General features: G+C 33.9%; 3 protein-coding genes across 8 annotated transcripts in view; 1 reads left to right on the forward strand and 2 right to left on the reverse strand.

Annotated features, from left to right (window-relative positions):
* The window catches only part of LOC105221358 (CUGBP Elav-like family member 4), an 867,302-nt gene that overhangs the window by 275,918 nt on the left and 579,058 nt on the right, over positions 1-12,326 (forward strand). The gene's annotated exons all lie outside the window — the stretch shown is intronic.
* LOC105221308 (C-type lectin 37Db) lies at positions 7,420-8,517 on the reverse strand. The gene is made up of 3 exons (XM_011198169.2): positions 8,384-8,517; positions 8,242-8,312; positions 7,420-8,180 (listed from the first exon to the last, which is right to left on the reverse strand). The coding sequence occupies exons 1-3, from the start codon at positions 8,463-8,465 to the stop codon at positions 7,701-7,703; spliced, it is 633 nt and encodes a 210-aa protein (XP_011196471.1). The 5' UTR covers positions 8,466-8,517; the 3' UTR covers positions 7,420-7,700.
* Positions 9,755-10,935, reverse strand: LOC105221315 (C-type lectin 37Db). 2 transcript variants are annotated; one of them, XR_008471145.1, is made up of 4 exons: positions 10,780-10,935; positions 10,622-10,692; positions 9,967-10,564; positions 9,755-9,902 (listed from the first exon to the last, which is right to left on the reverse strand). XR_008471145.1 is itself a non-coding variant. In XM_029045964.2 (3 exons), exons 1-3 carry the CDS (start codon positions 10,859-10,861, stop codon positions 10,037-10,039), a joined length of 681 nt encoding a protein of 226 aa, XP_028901797.2. In that variant the 5' UTR covers positions 10,862-10,935; the 3' UTR covers positions 9,945-10,036. The 2 variants fall into 2 exon arrangements, 1 of the variants encoding a protein (XP_028901797.2); XM_029045964.2 differs by lacking the exon at positions 9,755-9,902 and having other exon boundaries at positions 9,945-10,564.

The raw sequence follows: 12,326 nt of genomic DNA on the forward strand, positions 1-12,326 counted from the left end.
TTGTAGGTCAATCACTAGAGAAAATGAAACCTCAAATGCTCTTTTGTAGGTCAATCACTAGAGGTAATGAAAGCTCAAAACCTCTTTTAGATGTAAATCACCGAAAAAATAACCGAAAGCTCATAAGCTCTTTTGGAAGTAAATTCCGAAATTATGATGAACATACTCGTACATACATTTAAAGATACAAAGATCTGAACGAACTTTTAACAAAATGAAAACAAAAGCTTGGCTAGATCTGAAAACTTTAATTTGGTTACACAAAAGCTCATAATCACTGCGAAAGGGCTTTTATTTTAAGTAGATATATGGACTAGCGCTGTCAACCTTTCTAATTTCACATAGAGACCAACGAAATTGAAAAAGTGGGAATTATTTTACTTGGGAGTCGTAAACCTGATATAATTATGTCATAGAGATGACCTGATGGCATTAAGGTTAGTTGTGATATACAAATCATAAACTTTCAAAACTGAAACTGGCTGGCGTGGTGAAATAGGTATTTAACAGAAGAATTATTTGAGGATCCGGCTCGGATTCTTAAGATTTCTATGGGAATGGTCGTAAGTATAACTAAAGGAACTAAAATTGTTGAAAAAATAGCAGAGTAAATATATCTGGGTGAAAATCGCCCAAAGGTATGCTACTAAATGTGAAATGGAAAACAGGTTTGCCTAAAAGTATGCTACTAAGTTTTGAAATGAAGAGATGCTCTTTAACAGTCGTTTGAACTCAGTAATTAAATGGAGAGCTTCAATTCTTCAACAACTTTTTAACAATTATTTCACATTAATTAACATATTTCCATTTAGGACATCGGTACTCAATTACTGCAAGCATAAAACACAGTTACTAACAAATAGATTATAACAAGCATACATATTTACACGCAATTATTTGCAAATTTGCCGCTGCCATCAGCTGCTTGTTAACGAACACACCTATTTGCCGCGCAACTCAACTCCACCCCAACAGTGTATGAGTACGAGTATTTATGTAGTAATTAAGATATATTTATGATTATATATTTTGCCTGGATATTAGCGTTAATAAGGATATTGTTGCATGGTAGCATTGCGCAAAACAATAGCAACGCTAATGATGCAACGCAACGTAGCACGTCAGCGAACGTTTATTTCATTACAAGTAGTTGCCATATTACAATATATCGGTGTAGATATATTTATTTATTGGTTTGTGTGCGTGTGATTTACGTAAAATGTTGTGTGTGTTTATATGTCAGAAGCATTTTTAGATATTAAGTGTGTATAGATTTATGTAAATTATCTGCGTGCTCATTTGCCAATATTAAGAATCAACCATTTTATGAGAGTTTTTGAAGAAACTCCTCTTGTTTTAATGCTTAATTAAAAAATAGGTTTTGCAATGGAGCTTAATATGAGATAGTTATAGTATTTTTATTCAATCCATTCGCAACGTCTTCTCAGTGTTTTTCCTAGCTGAGCCTGTTTCTGACACAAAATACCATGATGGCATTGTAAGAGACCTTGAAGATTTGCAAGCAAGAAAATAGACCATATATATGACCTTACCCCACAGGAAATAGTATAACTGCGTCAAATCGCACTACCGTGTAGCTTGTGGCGCCGACCTGTTAGAACCACATATTGTAGAAGTCCACATCACCCAATTCGGATCAAAAATATTCGGCTATCATTGAGCAGTAGCGATTCCCATTCACAGTATTCCCATTATCATCATCGAAGAAGTACGGCCCAATGACGCCGCCGGCTCATAAACCGTATCAAACCGTATTTTTTTCGAGATGCAATGGTGACTAATGGAGTACATGCGGATTACTGCCTGAGCAATAACACATATTTTGACGAAGTCGTTGAACCAGAAATGAGCCTCATCGCTGAATGGGATTTTTTGAAAAATATCCGGTTCATTCTGTGGATTAAAACTTTTTCACTAGACGCTCAATTGTTGATCTGACAGAATGATTATGACTACCGTAAATTGGATGTACTCTTTAAGTTGAGGCCACTGACTCCGAATTTCGCTACTAAATTATAACAATCTCAACTCGTTGTTGGATCGTATATTTCTCCGAAATGGCAAACAGTACTGAAGAGAAATGTCCAAAAAAAAAAAATATGGCGTCGTTTGCTATACCAATAGGTCTACTTTCATAGCGTCCATTTTTTTATTTCGACTGATTTTCGTCATTTTTGTTAAACTCGAAAACGGGTTTGGCTTTCCGAAGCAACCATTGTTTTTTCTCCTTCTTCTGTTTTCTTATTATATGTCAAATAGTTGATTTTCGGTGAGGTAGAAGTTTTCTTAATTTCATCAAAGTAACTCCATTGTAAATGCAATATTTTCAAGATCTCTTACCATAATAAACAGCAGTGTATGACTCTTTCGAAAAGAGGCTTATCGTCAAAGCTCACATAAAGTTCTCAGTTCATTCAATCAATGTAATTTTTTTGGGGAGGTGGGCGTGGACCCGCCCCCACATAGGTTTTTTGTATATATCTCTTAAACCAATAGAGCTATATAAACCAAACTTTCGGCAGTCGGTTTTTCTAGCCACTTCTTAATACAGTCCAAAAATCAAAGATATCGGATAATAACCACGCCCACCTCCCATACAAAGGTTAGGTTGAAAAATACTAAAAGTGGGTTAACTCACTAACGAAAAACGTCAGAAACACTAAATTTCATATAAGAAATGGCAGATGGAAGCTGCACTCAGATTTTTTTACAAAATGGCAAATGGGCGTGACGTCGCCCACTTATGGGTCAAAAACCATATCTCAGGAACTACTCGACCGATTTGAATGAAACTTGGTTTGTAATAGTTTCCTTACATCCCAATGATATGTTGTGCAAATAGGCCAAATCGCTTCACAACCAGAACCAGAACTTTGAAGACGATCTGAATCGTTTACTTTACAATATATAAACTTAGCACTAGTAAAGATATCGATGTAGAACTTTGCACAAATACTACGATTATAGTGTGGCAGTCCCATTCTAAAAATCCCCGAAATCGGACCGTAGGTTGTCAAGGCCCCATATATCGAACACGAGGGCCTCGGTGCTTCTAACCTAATATTATGGTTTCCAATGGACTTTATACAATATATATGAGGAATATGTGGGTCAAATTGTGTATTATATAATATAAATAAAGTTAAATATATAAATTGCGAGAATATAAAATGTTCGGTTACACCCGAACTTAGCCCTTCCTTACTTGTTTTCAGTACATTTTTTCTAAAACACAAATTTTTGAATTATTGAATGGCAATTAATAGCTTATAAATGGCGTACGCTGGTCAAAAATATGAAATGCAACAACAAAAGCAAATACATACGCGACAGCAGTTTGGTGTAACTCAAAAATTGTATTTATTTTTTTTATTATTATTTTTTTTTAAATTAATATGCAACGCCACAGAACGCCAGCGAAAATAGTGATTGAGTGTGTGTAATTACAAGAATCACACACACCACATAATGTAGGCGGTACTACAAGCACACACAGCGTGTAATATGTAACTTTCGGTGCTTACGTGTGTGTGTTGGTGCGTTGCTGCCACAACGATAGCTGGCATGCCAGGCATAAATCACATATCAATGAAAATTTCCGTGCTGATTTATATTTGCGGTCTATGCATGCGTGTGCGTGTGACATACAGTGGCTGCAACATAACACGCATCAATGCCAATAGCAATGATACAACAACAACGCACACACATGCCATAGTACAAACATGCAAACAAATATGATCGCAGTCGCCGAGTCAACGCATCAACAAACAAACGCTTGATGACAACCACCAAAAATTTAATCAAACAGAAAATCTGAAATCTGAGCTGAAATATTGACATGCGACGAATGAATGGCATGATGATGATGATGAGTGCTTCACGCGCCCATGTGTGTGTGTATGTGCGCGTGTGTGCTTTCGGCTGCTGTGAGGCTGTACAGCGGCAAAAACATGTCACAACAACAACAACAGCAACAAGCGCACGCTCTCTAATAACAAGCGAAATCAAGCAATTTCATACCAACCGGCTGAATGATTGGCTGCCGCCTGACTCATATGTTGATATACGCGTGTATATTGCTGAGCTGACACCCCCCTTACACGCCGCTGCTGGCTACTAAATTTACATAACTGAGTTGCTGTCATGTGTGCCTGTGTATGTACATACATATATGCTGCACTACTTTCGCCCTGCGGCTGTGCTGCCTTAAAAGTATTTTTATTTTCATATTTTTTTGTTTTTGTTTTTGGTTGTTCGTGATATACGCTATTGCCTGCAGGATATATATGTGACATAATGACATTAAACGCAATTATTTACGCATGCAATTTGTAAATAACAGTGCTACAGTAAATATGGATGATAAATAAAGGGGGCAAAAAATTGCCAATAATAATATGTTACATAATAATGACAGTGTTTAAGGTTCGTGTAAATTATGGGTAGAAATATTTTGATTAAGTGTAGATAGCATAACATAACATAACATAATATAACATAACATAACATAACATAGCAAAGCATAACATAACATAACATAACATAACATAACATAGCATAGCATAACATAACATAACATAAAATAACATAACATAACATAGCAGAACATAACATAAAATAACATAACATAACATATCATAGCATAGCATAACATAGCATAATATAGCATAAAATAACATAACATAGCATAGCATAACATAACATAACATAACATAACATAACATAACATAAAATAACATAACATAACCTAACATAGCATAACATAACATAACATAACCTAACATAACATAACAAAACATAACATAACATAGCATGACATAGCATAACATAACATAACATTACATATCATAACATAATATAACATAACAACATAACATAACATAACATAACGTAACATAACATAACATACCATAACATAACATAACATAACATAACATAGCATAAGACATAACATAACATAACATCACAAAACATAACATAATATAAAATAAAATAACATAACAACATAGCATAATATAACATAACATAACATAACATAACATAACATAACATAGCATACCATAACATAACATAAGATAACATAACATAACATAGCATAAGACATAACATAACATAACATCACAAAACATAACATAATATAAAATAAAATAACATAACAACATAGCATAATATAACATAACATAACATAACATAGCATACCATAACATAACATAACATAACATAACATAACATAACATAACATAACATAACATAACAAAACATAACATAACATAACATAACATAACATAGCATAGCATAACATAACATAACATAAAATAACATAACATAACATAACATATCATAACATAACATAACATAGCAGAACATAACATAAAATAACATAACATAACATACCATAACATAACATAACGTAACATAGCATAAGACATAACATAACATAACATCACAAAACATAACATAATATAAAAAATATAAAATAAAATAACATAACAACATAGCATAATATAACATAACATAACATAACATAACATATGTTAAGCTGACATAAAAATAGTTTTCTAAATTTGCTGTAACATAACATAGCACAGCATAAAGTGACATAGCATAGCACAAAATCAATTATAAATTTGAGATGCTAACTATTCCGTGGCATCATTGCCTATAAAAAAAATTAATTTTTCGATCCGAGCATTCTAAATACTAAACACTGTCACACATGCAAAACAGTTCAGGCTGACAGCCTACACCTTGCGTTCGTTGTTGTATTGCACGACTGTTCGGCCAACAAATGACAACAACAACGAGAATACACCTTGCAACATCACACACACAACTTTAACAGCAATACATACAGAGAATTCAAGGCAACACATAAAACAAAAGCCCACTAACCACGCACAATCGTGCGCCAATCTACTCAACGGCCAGCCTCAGTCAGTCCGACAGTCAGTTGGCGTGTAGCAGCAAAAATGATTGGTGGAAAAGTTGAAAGTTATGATGTGTCATTAATCAAAAATTGAAACGCATGCATGCGTGTGATGAAGGGAAATTTATGCGCGCATACTATCTGCACCAGCACACACATCTACAGGCAGGCGCGCAGGCTGGCAGAGACAATTGCCTATCTACCAAGCATAGGCTCGCAGCTGTAGTAAGCAGACACTTGCCTATTGCAGGTGACGTCGGCGTTGGCATTGAGTGGGGATTTGAAATTTTTTTTTAAATATTACGCATATCATTTACGCACACACACACGAGCGGTCGTAGTTGAGTTTGCTTTGAGCAGTTTAACGGTTATAAATATGCAACAGTAAGTAATTTCAACGGCATTTTTGCCGGCATCACCGTCGAAGGTAACTATAAGAATCGAGCGACTGAGTGCCATCGAGCAAAATGCATAGGTCAACTAGTCCGTAACTAGTTACACAATTTATATTATTTTAACTAGTCCGTAATTAGTTACAAAATGTATATAATATCAACTAGTCGGTAACTAGTTACAGGAAAAAAATTCAGAAATTGTATTACAAAGGAAAATTGCTTATTTTTTATGTGATATGTCTACAGCATGCATAGAGGTGCTGGTTACTTAACTAGTTCCTTACTAGTTTTACTGAATACAAATTCTATGGAGAACATATATATAGTATGTTTTTCATATTCCAGGTTTTTCATATTCATGGTCATGCTGTGCTCACATAAATAAGTATTTTTCGTGTCTTCTTCGTAAAATCCACAGTGGATCAATTAATTTTACTGCACTAATGAAATAACAATTTATGTGCATTGCTCGTCGTACACACGACCATGAACTGTTCGCACATTACTCTCGGCTTATCACTTACCTCAGCATGGGTTGCCAACGTTCGCTTTTTCACAGCCAACTACCAACACATTACACAATAGCAACAACTGCCACTATATAGCTTATTAAGCGCGCATCAACGATCGAATAAAGCGAGGCTGAAATGATTTTTGACTTCATGCTACAGCTCACAGCTATACAAGTTTCACTTAAGCTTTATATGCTGGCAATTGAGTAGCCTTTGCTTGTGAAAACTACCCCCGGGAGTATTATTTGTGTATTAACAAACATTTTTAAGGTGTGATAACAGATCCATAAGTGGCGTGAAAAGAGAGGTAACTCATGAAATATACTGCTACAAATGAATAAGTTGTAATAAGAGCGGCTAAGGAGTAGCTGTGTAGTCTCAAAAATACTCAGGAAAAAATACAGCTGACTAGTTAAGCTTATGAGCTGATAATTTCAGCTTAGTTAAATACTAATCTAGCTTTTTTTTGCAAATTCAAACATATGTTATAGTCGGAGAGCGATGTATTATTATTATACCATAAATTCCATAAATTAAAGAAAAAGTTGGCAACCATGTACCATTTTGAGCTTAAACACCAGCAATGGTATATATTTAATGTTCTAATAGATACTTTACAAAAAAAAAATTACATTGAATTTCTAACTACAATATTATTAAATTTGGGTAGCAACACTTTATATTAATTACTCAACAAAAATTTATATTTTTCAAAAACTATATTTAAGCATAAAACTTTTTAAAAATTCACAGTTTCAGTATTAAAAAACATCCGGCAACCTTTTACATATTTTTGCTATGTGATAAGACGATATTCAAATATTATTAATTCCCGCACATTCACTATGACGTTGGCTGGAGAGTGTGTTGCGTGCATGAATTACAATTATCGGCTGCTTGCGCAAAAGCCTCAGCTAAGATTCTCAGCATACAGTTCTCATTTTGATTCAAGGGTACAGCAAATTTCACACTCTCGTGCATGGTAGGTTCGCGATACTGGCAAATCGCTTGACGTTCTCTTTCACACTGATTGTCATTCATATAAAGGGCTTTTTGGTGGTACACGGTTACTTCAACACAATCTTCATTATTGAAATTGTCTGGGTTGCCGTTGTACCATTTGGTGTATATCAAGGGTCGTCCAGTGGTGTGTGACATAAATTTCCCTTCACTTGCCAAATCATTACCGTCAATCCAAAAATATGATTCTTTATCTCTATCTAAGAAGTATTTTTCCAGTGCCTGGAATTCTTCGGGCGATTCAATATGCGCCAAATCACCGCCATAAGAGCGACAATACTCAGTAGCGGCAAACCAGTTCATCTATTTAGAGATTTGTTTTCATTAAAAAAAAGTTAAAAAAGTAAATATACACCATACTTGCCTTCAATGTTGCATTTATAAAATAGTACTTGCTACCGATTTGTATAAAAGGATAACGATTATTCTTGTTTTCTAAAATAATTTTATATCAGTTTTGGTGGAATAAATAATATTAACAACACTTTATTCCTTTGTGTCCTTACCATTTTCAGCAGAGGCAACATCACTCGTGAAAATAATCAAAATATGGAGAAATATTAAAGAAAAGTTTACGAAATTTAACATTTCAGCGCTTATGTTTTTTACATTAAAACCGTTCTGGACTGTTTCTGTTGGTGCGCACTACTCAAATGTGGTATAGGTACAGCAGTGCATGTATATATACATATAAGAATCAAATTAAAAAAAAAAAAACAAATGAAATTAATTTGTTAGTGTTTACCTTTTATACAGATTGTGATATGTTTTAGGAATCCAAAATAAATGAAATAAAAATAATTCCATAATCAACTCATATACTGTTGCTAAACTAAAAAAACATTTAAGAGTAAAATACCAAAGACAAAATAGAAACAACATTTGCGATAAGCAAGCAAACGAAGAGGGTCAGCTTAAGAGGTCAGAAATTCAATATTCTCGGAAGCATCAGTCTTATCAGTATGTATTCAAATATATAATATATATATACAAGTATACAGATATAGATATGTATATATTGGGATTTTCCCAGAAATGTTTCTGGTGATTGAGATTTATGACCATGACCATGACACATGTTGAGTTTCCTAAGAAACTTAAGTTTGGAATTGTCACTCCGCTCAAATAAGCATATATTTGTAAACAAGTATAGTGTTCAATTCTAGTAAGAGAGTTTGAGCATAAAATGTTGTGTTTTCTAAAAGGCATATGTTGCGGAATAGGTTGAATTATGCTTGTCAGCTTTGTAGAAAACCAAAGTGATATTTTTTCTACACCAGGCTACTTTATATCCAAGATTATACATTCAATTCATTTTGCTAAGATATCTCACTTAATAACTGATATATACGATATAAAGTACATCGTATGTTTGAAAATCCGTATATTAGGTATATGGCGGTTACAGGAAGTATTGACCCGATTTTGCTCAATTTTGGCACACTGGTAAAAACCCAGGTCTCCCTTGGATTTCTTTAGAATAAGTCAGAGATTTAAGTATATTTTGGGAAAACAATTCTGGGGCCTTGAAATATTATAGTCCGATTTCGGTGATTTTAATATGGGTGATATCACATTAGAAACGCAATATTATTGCAACCACTGTACTGTAAATCTTTACTATGACATTTTGGCTGTTTTGCCTTACTGAATTAAAGCAGTAAGCAGCTTGGAGTAGTTTTCAACATAAACTTTGTAAGGGAGGAAGGCGTGGTTATGATCCGATTCCCTTTATTGTTACATTGTATAAGGAATTGGCTAAAGGAAATGACTTTCTATATTTTGGTTGATATAGCTTTAGTAGTTTACAAGATATGTACAACAAACTTAGTTAGGGGCGGGGTCACGCCCAAAAAAATTAGTTCCAAATATGCTTGGTAGGGGCGAAGTGTGCCATCATTTGTACTAAACTTTACTTTTATAGCTTTATATATGGCTTAGCTATAGCTCTTTATAAGTTTTCGTCTGAAGAAGCTCGAGCAGTTAAGATGTTTTAAACTCGTTGAACTAATCGTTGATCTTTATCTACAAAATTGAAATTGATGAATTTATTTGCACAACTACATATATATAATAATCATGTGACGACCTTTATTTTGTATTGTTTATCAATTGGCATACTTTGGATGAACATATTATCCGCTCTGGCGCTCATTTATTTAATTATTTAATTGGAAATTGTTATAAGTCACGCTCCTTCGCGGTGATGTTGAACACCGCACGGGTTGCGAACATGATTTAAACATATCGGCTGCCTGTGTTAATGCCTCAGCTAAGTCTCGCAGCATACAGTGCTCGTTTTTATCCAAGGGCACACAAATTTCCCTGCTCTTTTGCATGGTAGGTGCACGATACTGACAAATCGCATGGAAATTCGTTTCACATTTATTGTCGTTCATTAGAAGTTTTGTGCCACCTAATTGTATGAAAGCTTCAACGCAATCTTCATCATTTGTATCACTTGGATTATTTTCATACCAGTTGGTGTAGGTTAAAGGTAGTCCAGTGGTGTGCGACACAAAGACTCCTTCATTTGCCAAATCATTGCCATCAATCCAAAATCGTTGTACCATACCCCCTTTAGGTGAAATGTATTCTTGCAGTGCCAGTAACTCTTCACGCGATTCAATAGTCGCCAAATCACCGCCATGAGAGCGACAATAATCAGAAGCGGCAAACCAGTTCATCTAATAAGAGAATTGTTTTCATTAGAAGAAATAATAATAAATGTACATCACACTTGCCTTCAACGATTCATTTATAAAGTAGTACTTGCTACCGATTTGTATAAAGGGATTATACATTTCCGCATTTTCTAAAAGTAATTTAAATGCTTGTAAATTATTTATATTGTATAATGGTCTAAGTAGAAATAGCAAAACATATTTTTTTACATTCTTACCGTTTTCAGCAGAGTCAGAGCCACTCACGGAAATAGCAAAAGTATTTAGAAATATTAAAGAAATTTGTATAAAATGCATCATTTCAGCGTTAATGATATCACTTGAATGACTCTACTTTACTACGGTGCATCGCAAATTCTTTATAAATACACAAAATAAACAATAAAATAAGCGATAACAGCACATGTATAGTATAATGAAAGCTGAAATGTAAAGCATAGACAAAAAATTACTGTAATTTCATAGTGCGAAAATTGCAATTACAATCCGCATATACAGGGTATGATATTTTCAAGTTTGGTATTATAAAAAACCATGAACTTCTTTGTTTGAATTACAAAAAATATAACCCGCTTATACAGGGTGTGTTTGAATTATAAACTTCACATACCTACGATAAAAAAATTGTTACATAAGTGAGATTCGGTGCGCCATTTCTGGCAAATAAAATATTCGAACATTTTCGAAAAATTAACACGAAATATAAATGCTATGTAGATACTTGAAGCTTTGAGATAGAGTTTGGTAGATAACATGCTACACACTGTATATATGGTTCAGTTCACAGAAAACATTAAAAAATAATAATATATATATATATATATAAGCAATATAGAAACAACATAGCAAGTATACAAATTAATAGCTTAAGGTCAACATCATCATCATCTCATTAATTGTCAGTGTAATCAGTATTTCAAAATAATAAAAAATAAAAATATAAATAAATCCAAATATCTCTCCGCCCGTTTGTCTGTGCAAAGGAAAAATTAAAATAGCTCGACGAAACTTGGTGCAAATGCTCTTTGGTACCATGGGAGGGTGGCTATTGAAAATGGGCGGAAACGGATAATAACCACGCCCACCTGCCATACAAAGTTTGGGTTGAAAATCACTAAAAGTGAGTTAACTCACTAAAGGAAAGCGTGACGAACACTAAATTTTACAGAAAAAATTGCAGAGGAGAGTTGCACTCCGATTTTTTTTTTTTTACAAAATGCGAAATGGGCGTGGCGTCGCCCACATATGGGTCAAAAACAATAACTCAGGAACTATTCGACCGATTTCAATGAAATTCGGTACATAATATTTGATTGCCATCCTAATGACATGGATGGAAAATGGGCGAACTCGATTCACAACCACGATTATTTACCATATAACTCAAATTTGAGTTCCATCTGATTCCTTCACTTTGTTTAGAGAAACCAATGAAGATAGCGAAATAAAACTTTATACAAATACTGTATTCGAGATGTGGCATCACTTGTGGAAAAATTGTCGAAATTGGATAATAACTTTTCAAGACCCCGGATATCGAACATGAAGAACTAGTTACCTAAGGGTAATTTTTCACCGAAAATTTTGCTAAATTTCGGTATATTTTAATGTAATTCAGAGGAATATAATAGTGTGTTTTTGTACCAAAAATGGTTAAAAACGGGTCATAACTTTCCCTAGCTCCCTTATACCTTATATTCAGATTATCAGGCGTTCGGTAGGCTTTATACCGCATATATCGGTTAATATGTGAGATATATTAGCA

This window comes from Zeugodacus cucurbitae, chromosome 4 (assembly GCF_028554725.1).
Source record: "Zeugodacus cucurbitae isolate PBARC_wt_2022May chromosome 4, idZeuCucr1.2, whole genome shotgun sequence".
Lineage (NCBI taxonomy): Eukaryota > Metazoa > Arthropoda > Insecta > Diptera > Tephritidae > Zeugodacus > Zeugodacus cucurbitae.

Excerpts from the sequence above, each read along its gene's own strand:
- LOC105221315 (XM_029045964.2), bottom strand. The coding sequence starts at position 10,861 with ATGATGCATTTTATACAAATTTCTTTAATATTTCTAAATACTTTTGCT. Across the intron at positions 10,693-10,779 it reads CTCTGACTCTGCTGAAAACG|AAAATGCGGAAATGTATAAT; the intron begins GTAAGAATGTAA and ends AATTACTTTTAG. Across the intron at positions 10,565-10,621 it reads TTATAAATGAATCGTTGAAG|ATGAACTGGTTTGCCGCTTC; the intron begins GCAAGTGTGATG and ends TTCTCTTATTAG.
- LOC105221308 (XM_011198169.2), bottom strand. The coding sequence starts at position 8,465 with ATGTTAAATTTCGTAAACTTTTCTTTAATATTTCTCCATATTTTGATT. Across the intron at positions 8,313-8,383 it reads TGTTGCCTCTGCTGAAAATG|AAAACAAGAATAATCGTTAT; the intron begins GTAAGGACACAA and ends AAATTATTTTAG. Across the intron at positions 8,181-8,241 it reads TTATAAATGCAACATTGAAG|ATGAACTGGTTTGCCGCTAC; the intron begins GCAAGTATGGTG and ends ATCTCTAAATAG.